Raw genomic sequence first — 16945 nt, 5'->3', positions numbered from 1 at the left:
TAGATGAGTGATTTTATACAAATTATTTAAACTATCTAAGTCTTCCTTTTCTCAACTGTTAGTAGTCTTAGAAGGCTTACAATAGGCAACCTCTGTCCAGCATGTACTATAGTACCTGTGCTACATAGTAAATGCTTAATGAATGATAGTGAAAATAATGAAGAGGATATTAGAGATGTGTCCAGGTCATACATCAACTGACAGATGCAACAAAAGCCCACAGCTTCTTCAGGTGTCTAGGCAGAGTCACAGCTGCAGAAATCCTAAAGAAACTAAAGTAAAACCTGAGGTAACATCTGGGCCGTCCCTGACACTTTACCAGGGACCCAAGATGCAGTGTGATAATTGCTTACACTATTTCTCTCATATAGCACTTATATTTTATCAACTGCCTCAACACTTAGAAACCAAAATAGTGATTAGCAACAAAATTGTCAAGCTGGGAGTCAAGTCAGTAGAAAAGGTATTTTCAATCAAGAGTTTCTTAATATTACTCAAATAATACCAAAGGGACAGCTTTCTATTTTGTCTCTAAGTAAAACTACCAGCCTGTGCATAAAGGTCAAGCTTGATAGGACAAAATAAATGTTGCTAGCCTATCTCCAAACACACATTAAATTGCGTATACCCTAGCAAAACCCAAAGCTAGTTATGAAAATCAGCTTATGTAAATGAAACAGAAAGTAGAGGCATCAAAATGAACAAGAATAAAGTCATACACAAGTGTATTTTTTAGAAATTAAAACATTTCTTTAAGTAAATTGAGAATTTAGAGACAGTGTGATATACACACAAACATACATGTATAAATATATACATATATATTTAAAGAATAGAAGTAAATATTTAAGGATGTTAATTTCCCAAAAAGGAAAACAAAAGAAGAAAGTATTTACTATTTTCTACATATTGCTTAAATTTAAATTAAAAAATATAGCTAATTTCCTCCAGAATCAATTTGTAAATATCTGGTTTTATTGGCAATTCTACTGATTAGGGAGACAGTAATAGTCACTAAGGTGAAAACGGTAATGATACTTTAAGCCGAGATAGTGGAAACAGAGATGAGAGAAGTGTGAGCCTGTCATTGATGTCAAGAAAGTAACTGGCAAATCGTGGGACATTTGGAACAAGAGACAGGGAGTCAAAGTAGATGGGTAATACGTAGATTAAGTTGACTTAATCTAGTGAGTGTTCCCGAGAAAAAAGTAGGGACCAAGGGAAGAAGAACCCGTTTGTATTCAGAGATAATGAGCTCAGTTTGAAACAAATTTAAAAACAAATTGGAGAAATATTAACTAGAAAAAGACTGAAATGCCTATTTCTTATTATATACGTTAGTAGGTAGAAATAAACTCAGCTGAAAACCCCTTTAGTAGATGAAAAACAAAAGTAAGATAATAGGTCTCTGAATTCCAAGATAAAATGGAGAAAAACATCTTGATAGTGATAAGAGCTACATCTAAAAAATGGAATTCCTTCATTAAGAAGTTTGTTTCTTTCACTATATGCAGATGATCAAAAACGATATTTACAAAAACCCTAAAGTATCATCTTTTCAACAACCTAGAGAGGTAGAAAACTTGCTAGATAACATTCAGCCTTATAAAAATTGGAAGATTTCCTCTATGATATAAGAGGAAAGCATGAGCATTATCTCAAGACAATCTGTAGAAATATTTATACGTTCTAAAATCTCTATTCAGAAATAACACCTACCAAGCAAACCAGAGAGAGAATTCTAGAGAGGGAAAAAAATAGCCTTTTTGTTAATCCTTCACAAAAGTAGACTGTCATTTTCTGTTCTTCAGAGTATTTTTTACTTAAAATAATCTTTTCAAACAGAAGAGATTCTTGAGTGACCTCAACCAATTATGAGAAATTCATATGAATGTTCATATATATACACAGATACTTGTACAAATATACCTAGATATTACTGATATAGTTAATATGTGGTAAAAATTATTTTTACTTAATCACAAATTAGAAACTTTAAAAAGCTATTCTTACCCTTTATAATCACAAACTCAAATATTACATATGAATGGGGAAAAGACCATTAGTAATTAGTTATTTTTAATCGTCTAACTTTATACTTTTTATGTGAAAGGTACATAGCATTGATGTTGATATGAGACAGTGATATGAGACTGGACACACAGCACTGGGAAATTGCTGCTAGGGCAAATATCATTGATGTCAAGACACTACTAGTTTAGCACAATCGAAATTTTTCCTAAGGGAATTTCCTAAATAATGGATTAGCTACTACTGCTTATTATTACAATGTGATTTTCTTAGCTCAGAGTATACATGATAATGCTTTCTAGACAGTAAGATTTTATATCCCTGAATCTCCACAATTCATAGCCTTAAGAATAATTACCTTTCTTGGAAAACAGTGATTTAGAGGATTAAAAGAAACCAGAAGTAATGATAAATAGGAGTTTAGCAGGTTAAAATACACTGAAAGAAACTTAATTCTCAGAAAGATATAACAAGAAGATTTTATGGACACGTTAAATAGAGCCTTCTAACAAACGATCTGGGGAAGCCAATGCCTTATTAGATTTAAATCTCCTATTGCCCTTCCGTGAGCCTATTCCAACTAGCTAGTTCAGACACCTAGAGTAACTGTTTATTTTATGAAATAATGTATTTGGATACATTGCTCAGGTAGGCTGACTGAGTCATTTATTGTCAAAATGGGATGATAAGCATAAATGGGGACTGTACTGTTGAACACCCTAATCGCAGGAGGGAGCATGTTAATAAAAATGGGGTAAAAATGGAGAAAGAAATAGAGGGAGAGACAGAGAGAGAGAGAGACAGAGAGAGAGAGAGAAGGTTAATGTGAAAAACAGAAAAGAAAAAAGGACCCAAGGTCACTTGATGGTTATGTGAAGAGAATGGAATTTACTGTGAGTTAGTGACAGGAAGGGATCTACATGTTTGAGTCAAACAGATTTGTTTATTTAATGCCAGCTGGTAGCCTCTCCATTAGTACCCAGCCACCAGTCATTTTTTGGTGCAAGGACATACCCTCCCAACAAAACTGAAACTCCCCCCACAAAAGATTGCTGAATTCACAGTTGTTGCCCAAACCTCTGCATCAAGTATTTACCCTGGTGTGAAAAATACCATGATTTTAATTTCTTATAATTGTAGATTTAGTTTACTTGAAACATAAATAGGTTTCATCCTAGTCACAGTCCTTTTTCAAATTATGGTACTATCACAAATTGTGATTTGCCATATTCTCAAACAACTGACTATAATTTGAAAGGGACAAATAATCTCTTCATGGAAGAACCAAAGAATACTCTTAAGGCAATACCGTGATGTCAGGCAGCATGTGGTGCACTGCTACTCGAGGAGAAAATGTGTTGCACACTTAGCATCTGACTTCCTACTTGAATTAACATGTAAAAATCTAATACCCTACACTGAGAAAGGAATCAACATATGATGTTGATATAGAGAAGAAAAGATATTACAAACAACATATGTAATATTTTTCATGAGGAAGACTTGCTTTGACAAAGAAGTAATTTTCTCATTATTAATAATTAGAAGCAAAAATATCCCTCCCATACAAATTTAGATAATAAAGACTATTTATTTTTATTACATTTAGGAATCATTATATTTTGTGTAATCAACGTTATAAAAACAAACTATATATTGCTTAAAAATTACACACAATTTCTGTGCTACATGGATATTCTAACGAAATAAGTATTTCCAGATAGCCTAGCCTTTTAGCGTCATCTCATTGAACAGTGAACTAGGTCTTTTAAATTTAAGTAAAATTTATTTTCATACTACATATTTTAAAATACATGATAGCAATTGTATTTAATGTAAATATCTAGTGAATTATATAGTAACTGGTGGGAACAGTATATAATTAAAAAGAAAATTACTGACCATATTCTATACCTAAATCACTTGGTCCTTCCACTGATATTTAGGTTCTTCATATTGTCAAGCATGGTGCCTCATATATCATACAGCTTTAATAATTTTTACCCATCTGATTAGCCGCAAAAGAATAAATATTCCTTGTACCACATCTGTATAAAATACTTAGAAATTAAAAATTGAGAAAGAAATGACTTAAATTTAACCAAATATTTTATATATTTAAAAATTATCTTACTTGTCATTCCAATAAAATTGTCAGTGCAAAATATTCATAATTCAATAGACTTACCTGAACACAATTTGAAAAATTTATGAGTAAATGTACACACATGTGCATACATATACCATATCATGTATATATCCATAGGTATGTATACTATATTTACATGAATCTTATATAGATGTCATGAGTACGTAAAAGTGGTCCAAAACCGATGTGTCACCAAAATCTGCATTTTCCATACCTGATTTAAATGATTTTGAAACCGTAATTGGCTGTAAGTTTATACATGTGTATATACATACATGTTTATATATTATATATATATCTCCATATGTGTGTACCCCTATATATACACATGGGTATATATCCAATGCTAACTGTCTTAGATTTTCAAAATCATTTAGGTCAACCTGGGAAAAATCTACTGTGATGCTGTATTCAGATATGGCTAGCTGTTACATTCTACTTACTGATACATCTTACTACGTTATTTTATTGTTAATAAGATAGAATCAACTTTAAAATGCACTGTCAATTACAGGGAAATGATATATGTTAAACATTCACATTGCTTATAAGTTCCATCCTAATTTCGGAAATATTAAAATGTGAAAAAATATGTATTTATATTGAAACAGTATAATCATAGTATAAGGTATTTCAAAATAAGACATATCCAACAGTAAGAAACTCACTAAAGAAAATAATATATGGGATTTTTAAAACAGATAATCGGAGCTAACTATTTAATTGATAATGGTTCAAATTAGGACTTGCACTCTGTATACCAGTAGCCTCTATATGTTAAATCAAGCAGGAAATTGTGTGTGCACACACAAACACACACACACAGAATAAATGTATCATGGTTTATTATTTTTCATAAATCATGGCCATAGAAATTACAAATTATTCACAGTAGAGTTAATTCCAGGTAAGCCAGAAATGATTCTGCATATATGAGGCATAAGTTTCCGTGACAAATAAGAACAAGTATATAAAATCCTATAGATATATGACCCATAACACATTACAGAGCAGTGATTTCCCAGAGGAAAATGTAAAACTCATGTACCCAGTAACAGTTCTATTTTTGTTCTCTTTGATAACTCAAATCTATTCATGCTGCACATATACTTTTACATAAAAATATATTTTAGTTGTCTGGGCTATTTCATCTGTGACAACAAGATTCTTATTTATTTTAAATGGAAGTATCCTATTTTACTCTTAAGCATTTTCTTTAGGATTTTTCAGTCGGCTTGACCATTTTTAAAAGTGTATGATATCTTTCATTCCCGCATCAGATAACTTCATGTTTTAAATCTTTAAAATCCACATAAAAAGGAAGAGTTACTCAGGAATTTCATTTAATGAACTGGATTATATTTCTCTCTCTAAGAACTAAGCTCCATATATTTGACATGCTGAAATATTCATATTATAAGCAAATAATCTTAAAAGAAGTGATTAGTTTTATTTTTTATTTTTGATTACTTCTATTAAAGAGATAAAAGGTAATATTTGCTCCAGGAATTTTCACTGAAGCAGAAATAAATGTAAGTAGAACTGTAGGGATGGAAACAGAAGTGGCAAAGATGGTTCTAATGCATGGAGAGGAGGGGGGAAAATGTAAAGATGCAGTTAATAAAAAAATAATACCTAGGCCTTCTATTTTTCTTAGCTTTGGGCTCTAATCTCAGCTGAGATCAGAAAGGAATTTAGTCTGATGTGCTCAAACAAATATACATTCTATCTGTTCACCAAACAAGAATGGCAGAAGTTTTTATCCTCCAGAGAATTAAACAGCATGAATTAGTAATTAGGATATTAAACCAAGATCAAGACTGAAGGTTCCTGAAATCTGGCTACTTTTTAGGACAAGGTTTTATCTTATTGAAAAAGAAATGGGAAATATCTCTAGACTTTGACATCTGATTACATTTCAGGCTCTCCTTTGTCTGTAACATGTATGTTTCCCTTCTTCTCACCACGGTCATGCTTGCTTTTTCCCTCACCTTTAGAACTTGCTTTCTTTAATTGGCAAGGGAGTCCCTTCCTCATAGATACAGGTGGTTCCTTCAAACTAGCATCATCCTTTGATGCTTTTTAGACCCTCATAGGAACCATAGATTTTTCCTGGGAATTTTCTAAACTCATCTAAATTTTAGATACATGGACCAAACTACAGACATTAATATTTTAAGGAATTTTATGGTAAAATAAATATTAAGAAGTTATCGGTAAGAATAGCCAGAATGACTTGTCTAGATAATTCTCTTCTGCAATGGTTATCAAAACGTAGTGTGTGGATTAATAGTCCAGCATCATAAAGGAACTTGTAAGAAATGCGGATTCCAGGACCTATCCCAGACCTACTGGATGAGAAGCTTGGGTGGCAGGGGGTTGACTAATTAAAGAAGTGGGTGGTGATTTTCATGAATGCTAAAGTTTGAGAATCACTCTTGTTCTATTGTATCCTAACCAAATAATAGGATAATTAACACTAATAATAACAATAATAATAGTGTTTCTCAGTTCTAAAAACACAATGTTTTCCAGTTAGGGAAAGCAATTTTCTGGCTGTTCCAATAAATCTTTTATCATTTTCAGAACCATGTAGGCTACTATTTATCTGAATCTTCTAGTAAAGAATTAAGCAGTTTCATTCCAGGATTTAAAACTGTCGCACTGATCTCACTATATGAGAATGGGGGGCATTAGCGGGATAATGTGGGGACACCTGGGCCACAGGGCCACAGATATAACCATGGAGGTTAGTCAGGTCAGCACTTCCATCTCTAAATCTTTCCCCTAAAGTTGTCTATCTTTTCTCTGTCATGTAACTGACTTTTCTCATGTCATTTTTCCCCAGATACCTTTATCAATGAATGTGTCAACCTTTCTGGCATACGACCAGCCCACAATAAGTTACTGTGGGGTGCATCATGAACTTCTCTCCCATAAGTCCTTTGAAACGAATGCACAGGAAGATACGATGGAAACACACCTAGAGACTGAGCTGGACCTGAGCACAATCACAACAGCTGGCCGAATCAGTGACCATAAACAGCAGCTAGCTTAACTGAGATCACTGGTAGCCTGGGGTTGCTACCAAACTTTGTAACCTCAAGGACAAAATGAGGAAGATGTGTTCATTGTGGACTCTAAAAACAAAGCAAAACACAAAATCCCCTGTTCAAATTAACACAAAATCCAAGATTGATTCATGAAATAAAGAAGACATGAATTGTTTTAAGTCTACACTTTGTAATTAGCTAAGTTGTGCAGTATTTTTTGACTTAAACAGAGTATGACCCTGAAAAATAAAAGAATCTTTTTTTCAAAACTCATCCTACCTACCTGTAAAAACTGTACAAAGCTAATGTATTTTTCATATTGTAAAGTTTCAATTGTAGAAACAACTGGTATGTACAGTACCATAATTTAATTACATTTTACTTTAAAAACTTTACACATTTCAGTTTCTAAAATTTTAAATTAACAAAAATTATTTCTTGTGTTATTCAGAGTTACTCAGTTTTGTAGGGACTGTTTTGTTACTGCTTTTGTGCCCAGAAACCTTGACTCTAAAATTCTGTGCTGTGCGAAACATGCACGATTTTTATTATGCTTACTGCGTAGAATTTTATCTACTTGTTCCAGAAATAATACATTAACCAAAAAGGATTTAATTGCTCAGACTTGTAAGAGGTTCTTCAATTACATAGACAGGTTTTTCTTAAAAATGAAAAAAAAAAAATCAAAGATTTTTTTAACAGTTCTCAGACTTAACTGTTGCCTTGAATTACAGCCTAGTTTCTAAGCAGTGAAATGTAATGATAAAGAGGGATATTTTAACATATTTCCGAATGAATGATTCATTATTTCATTCTTTTGAGTAACCATTGTTAAGGGTTGGGGGGAAGCATGGACAAAACATCACTGGAAACAAAGGCTGTAACCACAGCAACAGACTTTGTGATACAGTTAAAAGGTGCAGCTACCAGTGACAAATAAAAACTTTTGTTACATCTCATTATTTTCAGGCCAAGGTGGGAGTATAGTGCATAATAATTGTACAGTAGCAATTTTTCTCCTAATTAACCCATAGCCATTTGCCTAAAAGTAACCATCAGTCAGTACAAAATGTGCCTGGTTCTTAAGACAACTTTTTATTTAGAACCATGAGACCAGTATTTTGGAAACATTTCAAAGGAAACATATGAATTTTTTTTTGCATTGTGCACTACATCATTTCTCTCCTGAGGAAGAATTTTAAACATGTACAGCTCATTCAATATTGATATGAGCCACAGTGCAGAACTTTATCACTCGAGTAGACTGTAAACATCCTTAGTATGTTCTAAATTGTTTATATTGCTATCCATAATGGGAGTCACCTACAAATTATCAAAGAAATAACTCAGAGTAATTTGACACCAGCCCAGATCACATATTGATTACACGATTGTATTATAAAGTTAACTCAAATCAAATTAAGAAAACCTGAGTTTTGAGAAGCTGAAATAATCAACTTGTTTGTGCTGTTTGCTTGACATAGGTTATTGTTTGAAAATATTGTTACGTTATCAATAGTAATCATGCATTCTTGTGTTTTTTTTTTAAATGGAAAACTGCAAGTTTCAATTACTGTTGCACTAGAAGTGCTTTTATGTTGTCATTTTATATTCATGCCATCAAAAGTAGATTGGCATATCAATCTAACAGGGGTCAATGAAAACAATGAAGAAAAGAATAACTGAAAACAACGTCAAACTTTTAAATTTTTATCTCTTCCAAAGAAATTATATCTACAAAATCTAGTTTTATGCAGGTTTGTCACAGCAAATTTAAAAGCAGCTTCAAGAAGAATGAACTCAAAAACTGTGGAGCAAATTTTTGTTGAAAATATATAAAGTCAGAAAGAAAAAAAGATGTAAATGTTGGAAGAAGCAAATTCTATTACTAATTCAAATGAAACTAAATGTCAAACACAGTACTTGTGTCAACTATTTAGCATCCCAGATTTTGTAACATATTTTGCATAAATTATTTGCTATTCAAAAATTTTTGTCATTTTAAATCTAATTTTAATCTTTATGTTTTCCATTTTCTAATTTCCTTGCAATGTATTATTCTTAGAGTGTTCTTAATTTTCTACATTGAAATTTGGCTTTACGTCATTAGCAAATTTATATAGGGTTATAAAGCTATGATTTGTGAGTTTAAAATCAAATGCAAAATTTTATTTATTATGTAAACCAAAATGTCATTTGCAAGCTTTCTCACTAGAAGTTGTCCTTGCAAAGATAGAAAGGGAAGAATTAATTTGTGTAAACAAGCACAAATTAACATATTTGTTAATAAATAGGTTTATCTACTAATAAACCTATTTCTAGAAACATTCAAATTGATAATGATTTTTAGAAATGTAAAGTTTCCAAGGAGTCTTACAAGTGTATGCCCTTGATTTCCTGAAGGAAACCACTTTATTTCTTAAATATTTTACGTTTATCTAAAGTGAAACACTATAAATAGAAGCAATCCTTGGAACCACAGCTCTGTGCAACCAAGGCCCTAAGCTACACCAAACAAGCCAGGAATTTTGAGACTTCTCATCTTTAAATTCAACCAAAAGGGTATTTAACAAGACAAAAATGCTGGATTATTATTATTATTTTTGCTTAATTTTTATTCTGCCATGTCCAGGTTAAGGGTGAGGGTGGTGACAATCTGATAGAAAGATTGTGTCTGGAATCTTTATCACATATTTCCAATTTATTTCAGTTTTTGTCTAAAACTTGCATTTCTAATCTACCTTTTCCAGCATTCGATAATCTTCCATTTCCTCCTTCTACCCCCCATTCCTATGTCTCCCTTCCTGTCTATTCCTCACCGATTTAAACAACTGAAATGTTTACTTATGCTTGGAGTTGAAAAATGGAGAGGTTGACTCAGCATGGTTACAATAACAACCAGCAGCTGCAGCAAACCATAAAGTTATGCAGTGTTTTGAGGTTTACACATCACATTTTACATAAATTATCTCATTTTGTCTTCATAACAACCCTATGAAGACACATTAATCTCAAAGAAGTTGAGCCCTCACCCCAAAACACAGGGCTAATAATTGGTGCAGTTGAATTATTCTCAAAATTTACAGGCTGTTAGTCTTTCCACTATACTAAAAGCTTTCTTTCTCTGATCAGAGCCAGAGAACTTCCAGAGATAATGGATAGAATGAAAGAAAAAAAAAATACATATGTATATGTATTTTTTTGACATGTTGTTTAGTAATCCCTACTTTAATTCCATTCTCCATCTGTAAAATATTAGCTAACTGAATTATTTCTGTGTTCTACTATGGGCTCTCACATTAAAACTCTGTTCAAAAAGTTTAACAAGTCACATATTTCTTAACATACAAGTTCGTTTGTAAATGTACAGAACAGATGCCCCCAAGATGTGGATGCATGTAGGCCACAAAGTACAGACATAAAATCAAGGAAGCACAAGGAAAGAAACCCCAAGGAAAAACCTAAAGACCTTCTAAATTGAGACTGCATAAGTATAAAAGAGATCCATAGTACAGGGTTGAACACATGCTCAATACTTTGTCAACTGAACACATGTTCAATTCGGAGTTAATTGGGAAGACATAAAATTCTTTTTCTTTTTTGCTTTTGGCAAGATTTCTTCTTAAACCATGAATTTTTTTTAACTTGTAATAATAGAGAACAACGTTCTCTATTCTCCTTATAAGAAAAATAAAATATAATTTATCCAAATTGATGTATAGAACCTAAAACATATGCTAACTTGCAAATAATATATTTTACTGATCAACTCATTTTTGTCAAGTCTCTATTTCTAGTCCCTCCTGAATGTTTTAGAAAACCATGAAACTATACAGATTTTTAATACAAATTACATTTTTACAAGGAAAGAAAACATTTCCAAATTTAACACTCAAGACTAATCACATAATCCTAATTTGAACTCAGATCTCTCTGACTCCATAGACTGCTTAGAAATAGTAAAATCTTTTTGCAAAAATATTTTCTAAAATAAAACTATTGTATATGAGAGTAAAAATATATTTGTTTTTGATTGTTCCTCACTGGAAGACAGATATCATCTCTCAAACTAAACATTCAAAATAAGAAACTGAATGCATGAAAACCAATACCTGATGTGAATTGTTGTTATTAAGCTGTATGAAAGAAATGCAAATGTTCTGGGTATGTCAGAGCATGCAAAAGAAGAGGTTATGGGACTGGCAAGTATTTGGTCTCAGGAGAAAAGGTGAAAATTTTCCAGAATAGATATAGTAGCATCTTATATTGGCACAGCTCTTAACAGTTTATAATGTTGGGTAATATAACAATCTCCTAATTCATCAAAAAGTCTCAAGGTGCAGATGAATTGGTCTTGCAATAAGGAAGAGTTTCCAACTCTTCCCATGACCTTCCCAATTTTCCCCAACTGTCCCTAAATAGGGAGGTGCCAAGTGCAAAGGACCCAGGAGCAATGCTTTCAAAATTCTGATTTGTCCCAAAGGTAGGGTACCTGGACAATCAACAATTGGGCTTCATTTTATCATCAATATTAATGGGAAAGAAACATTTGAAAATTTAAAACCAAGCAAACACACACACACATCAAAGTGGTGGTGGGTCTTTTTTGAAGGTCTCTCATGACTTGTATTACAGTTTTATTGTGAGATGGGAGGCAACTTATATTTAATTTCTGTAGGGTAAAATTCACGTTTTAAAAGGTCCACTGTTGATTTTTTTATTCTATGAAGGACAGTGATCTTACAGCAGCAGAGTGCCTCAGCCATCTAGGACTTAGGCTACTATGTTTCTTCCTCCTAGCTCGCATTTATAAATTTGTGTTATATGATATTTGTCTTTCTGAAAAGGTGAGTGAAAATTTGTTTTGTGTAAATCAAATAATATTTCAAATGTATCAAGAGACCTTGTGATAAAGGAACCTTGAAATTGTTTTCTAATCTAAAATATGACCCACTAATTTATCTTTTTAAAATTGATTTCCATATGCCTTGCGTTATTATAATGCAGCACACTTGTACTGCATGGTTTAAAGGTTCTGCAAGACAGTCTTTGCCTCAGCCTACAGGAAATGGCAGTCTGACTCCAGGTTTTGAGTTGGTCAATATGAGCAGTTTCAGTCATTTCCACTTACTGACTTTATCTGGACTAATGTGGAAAATAGTAGTAAGACAACATGGATGGATAAAGTTGACAAATAATTTTATTTGTTTAAACTTTGTCACTTATTATATCCTTGAAGTTACTAGTAAGAGGTCAAGATGACTCCAAATCCCTTGTGTCAATACTAGATTTACTGAATCAGAATCACTGGGATGGATCCCAAAATGTGCATTAAGACATGACTGAGGTGATACTAATGCATGCTAAGTTTTGAAAAATATTGCTCAAATGAATTTACTTTTCCCAAGTCATTCAATTGCTTTCTATTCTAATATAAAATTGTGAATTATCGTGCTTTCCCATATCAATGTGAATCTAGTTTTCTAAGCCTGACTGAACATTTTTCTTGACTGAGGAAAGCATACCAAAAGACAACTATACATAAAATGCTCAGGTTGCTTCCTGACAGACTGTTGTTCATAGATTTTATTCCCCATTAACTCTTTCAAGAGGCATATCTGAAAACAGTCTTAAGGCAGCTGGGTTAGTTACTTGTTAGTTGTACCCATGAATATAACAACTGAAAAGCTGGATGTGGGGAGAGAGGCAGGAAGTAATTTATGATGTATCAGGCACTATGCCCTCCTTGTCTCATTTTTAAAGCATTTTAGCAGAGAAGTATAACCACTATTTTAAAGAAAGGAAAATAAGGCTCATAGTAATTAACTTGCCAAGACTCACACAGTGGAGCTGGAGATTCAGATTTAGATTTGTTAGGCTCTAAGGATGTGCTCCTACCCCCCATAGCACATTTTCAAAAGTGAGAAGAGATTATAATCAATATAACGAGGCTTATATATTTTAATGGGGGGGTGTTGAACACAGCAGAAAAATAATTTGCCTTTCTATTTCCAAATAGAAAAATTATCTTACACTGTGTAGAGACTTCCTTCAATATCCTAAACCAGCAGCCTAATGGAAAAAAACACCCAATATTTTCTTTAAGTTTTATACATGGTTTCCTAAAAAGAGTAGACATTTGAAAAAAAAATTCTTCAAAACATAAATACCCCTGAATATTGATGTCATATTTTTATTTCCAATCACCTTAGTTCTTTATAAATTTACAGCCAAAATATGATAAAGAAATATCAATAATATAACCTTCAACTGGCCAAAAAAAAAAAAAGAGGGGAGGTTGCAAATTTTAGCCAAAACTATATGGATAAATGATCAATAAAGTCACCAACTGCAAATGACAAAGTGGAGAAAAACACCAATAATCTACAGTCACAAACTGTAACTGGCAATGATATGACTTGGGCTACAGAACATTTCCTGTGAATTATTTTAAATGGCAATACTCCTTATAGGAGTATTGTAACTTACACAGATGATATGGGATCTGGAAGCATACTACATCAAAGGAGGCTGAAAGATAACCTTTATAACAAGGCAGACTCTACATGTCCTACTCAGAATGTAATATGTAGTTTAAATATAAAATAAATATCATTTCCTTGTTTCATTACTATGTGGAGATGGACAAATAAAATTATTTGTTGAAATTTATTTTTAAACTCACATCTTGAAAAACATCTTCCTCAGTCTCAGCTATTCACAAATGATTCTTAGTCTCTCGACTCCATTAGTGCCTCAGGAGCTTTTTATTAAACCTCTGAGTTATCTCTTCTCTCTCTCCCTGAACTCCACAAGTGCAAGTAATCTCATTGGTTTAACTACATTAGCATTTTACTCCATCACAGGATCTGAACATGTAGCATCCATGAAAAACATACTTCCATAATACATACAGCATTCAAGAGCCAGTAAAGCACTCTCTAAGTCATGCCTCCTACTAAAAATGGTCACATCTATAACTCTGATAAAAATTAGGCTATAAGTTTAAAACAATAAATCCAGCAAAGAAAGAAATTCTAGCACCCTGGATCTAATATCATTGTGTCTTCTCATTCTGGCACCATTACCACCATACAGAAATGTTATCTGAAATATGTAGAATAATTCTGATTGTGGACAACAAAGATGCTCCTGTTATCTGGGTTGAAGATGTGGTGAAAGGCAACAAAGAAGACAAAAATTACACATACCAAGGTAAGTGAAGGGAATGTGATTTATTATTAAATAATCTGCAAGTAATTTTAAAAACTAAGACCCATTATTAAAATTTACAATAACATTTATGCCAACAAGTGTCATCATAAAGGCTAACGTGGATATTGGGGATATAAGAGAAATGTGGTATTTGTGGTGGCAATACATATTAGATAATAGATAGATAGATAGATGGAATTAATTCTACCAAAAGAGAGACTATTAAGAATAAAAATTAGTCCAAGAACTATTTCTATTATTTCTCCAGAGAGAAACTGAATAGATAGAGAAAAAGATTTAAACTAAATGCTACATGATCTTTCCAAGGTCAAATTTGAACTAGTCCAAAAATATAAACTCTGAATTGCTGCTTCAACCATATGAGTAATTACATTAATTCACATACACCTAGTCAAAATCTGATGTTGAGAAATGAATTGTAATTTTAAATGTACTCCATCTGTCCTTGCTGTTTTATATCAATGATATATTTGCTTTCAATTACAGATCCATAAATACAATGCCCTAAACAGTCTGATGAAAATGTGGTGAAAGATTGGTCACCGCTGTTTTTCTGTTCCATCATAAGGCAATTATCAGAGTGGAATGACCACCATAGTGGGGAGCTGGAAATATTATCTTTAAAGTCCTCGCTACAGGTCTTATTTTATATAAATTTATAAAATAAGAAAAATATTGCCTTGAGGCAAAAGCCCGAAAGCCCACACCAGCTCTAGTCTGACTACACTTAACACCAGAGAGGTCTAGGGAAAGACGCTGAACATCTCTGAACTTACATGCTATCTGGAGAAAAGCTTGAGATCCTTGTGATGTCAACATTTTTTTGCCTTTGGATGCGATGGAAACTTAAGTTCCGTTAACGGACATCCTTCAAAACTCCCTGCCAGTTTCCTCTTTAACAAACTTCAAACCTGAGTTTCTTGAGCCAACACTGGCTTTAACACACAGCTATTTAACAATGAACCCTTGTTACACTTCATCATTTTGTGGAAGAATTACATAATTGGGGTTGTAGCCCTTATCAGCTTTTCCCTTGCCTTTGGATCAAGTTACGGGATAAAACATGTGAACTTGATATGGCACATTGGTACTACCACAGGTGGATTGGAAGAAGAGTTTCTAACATACAAACATTTTATGTAATATAAAACTGAAATGTAGTTTGGGGCCACGTCTTTTTAACTTAATAATCTGATATAATTTTCAGATAACTGCATGCTTTCCTGCCACTGATAATATAAATATTATTGTCTGTAATGAAAACATGGTTTTGTTGTCATATACTTTCGCTTTCTGAGGACAGAGTTCAGACAACTGATTGTGTTCTGTAATTACCACAAAGAATGACTATTTATTTTCAGAAAGAACGGCTTAGTGCCAAGCACTTTAAGACAACATAACAACTAACACTTACTGAATGTTTACTTTTCTAAGCATTTTATGTGTATTCATTCATTCAGTCAACATTAATATGAAAAACAATTAATAATAATCCTATGAAGTAGATACTATTGTTTTCCCCTGAGGAAGATAAGAAACTGATGCACAGAGCAATTATATAACATATAGCTAGTAAATTATGCAACAAGGATTCAAATCCAGTTGACTGATCTATTGAAAAACTGACCCCTCTAACTGCTGATTTAAGGACCACTCTATGGACCCCAATGTTAAGTTCAAAATTCTACCTATTTAAGGCTATCACTGACCACATTTTTTTTTCAATATAATTGATGTGTTTATTACATACCTAATATATGCCCATTGGAAGGTAAGAAAATTTTAGAGATACATGAGTGTATGATATAGTCCCTGTCCCCAATGGACTTACAGTCTTAGCAAAGAGAAAAGACATCCATATTCAACAGAAATAAAATTCGAGAACTAAGTTTAATACCTGCAATTGTAAACAGCAGTTAGGAGAAGATAAAATCAAAGTTAATAAGGTTGTTGGGAATATCTCAAGGCAAAAGTGATAAATGACATAGAACTTAAAACTAGCAGTATTCAGATGGGCCAGACAAAGATGGGAGGGCAGTGAAGGGAGAATATTATATTTTTATTTACTGACATCTATTATTCCAATAGGATTTGTTAGATTCATGCTTCTCTGGAAGAAAAAGACCAGGCTCAATTTTTGTCCTGATTGCCTAAAAGTTCAGAGCCAAATTTTACTCTCACCACAGTAAATCTCTTGGCCTTTCTAGGCAGGCATAAATATTTCCCAAATTTTTCTGAACTCTGATTCTCTTTACATTTCTATTTTATCTTATTTGGGGTGGGGGAAAAGCATATTAATCCTTTGTTTAAAATGTTATGTCAGTTTCAATAAAATGTTCATAAACCATTTTGAAGACAGATCCAGGAAATGGTATTAATTTCAAATAATTATGTGAATTACATCAAACAACTTTTTAAAAGCTAGTAATTGTAACATCCTCCGTCAAACTACTGTTTGGCACAAATGAAAACACAT

The 16945-nt window shown here is 32.7% G+C and overlaps 2 protein-coding genes across 2 annotated transcripts in view; one reads left to right on the top strand and one right to left on the bottom strand.

The window, feature by feature from the left end:
• LRRTM3 (leucine rich repeat transmembrane neuronal 3) overlaps positions 1–11006 on the top strand; it is a 174260-nt gene extending 163254 nt beyond the window's left edge. The window contains exon 3 of the mRNA XM_025397087.1: positions 7029–11006. Within this exon, the coding sequence (XP_025252872.1) occupies positions 7029–7238 (210 nt within the window). The 3' untranslated portion in view covers positions 7239–11006. The remainder of the gene's footprint in view (positions 1–7028) is intronic.
• CTNNA3 (catenin alpha 3) overlaps positions 1–16945 on the bottom strand; it is a 1732244-nt gene that overhangs the window by 1169237 nt on the left and 546062 nt on the right. The window lies entirely within an intron of this gene.

This window comes from Theropithecus gelada, chromosome 9 (genome assembly GCF_003255815.1).
Source record: "Theropithecus gelada isolate Dixy chromosome 9, Tgel_1.0, whole genome shotgun sequence".
NCBI lineage: Eukaryota > Metazoa > Chordata > Mammalia > Primates > Cercopithecidae > Theropithecus > Theropithecus gelada.
This window is presented reverse-complemented; position numbering and strand designations above follow the sequence as displayed.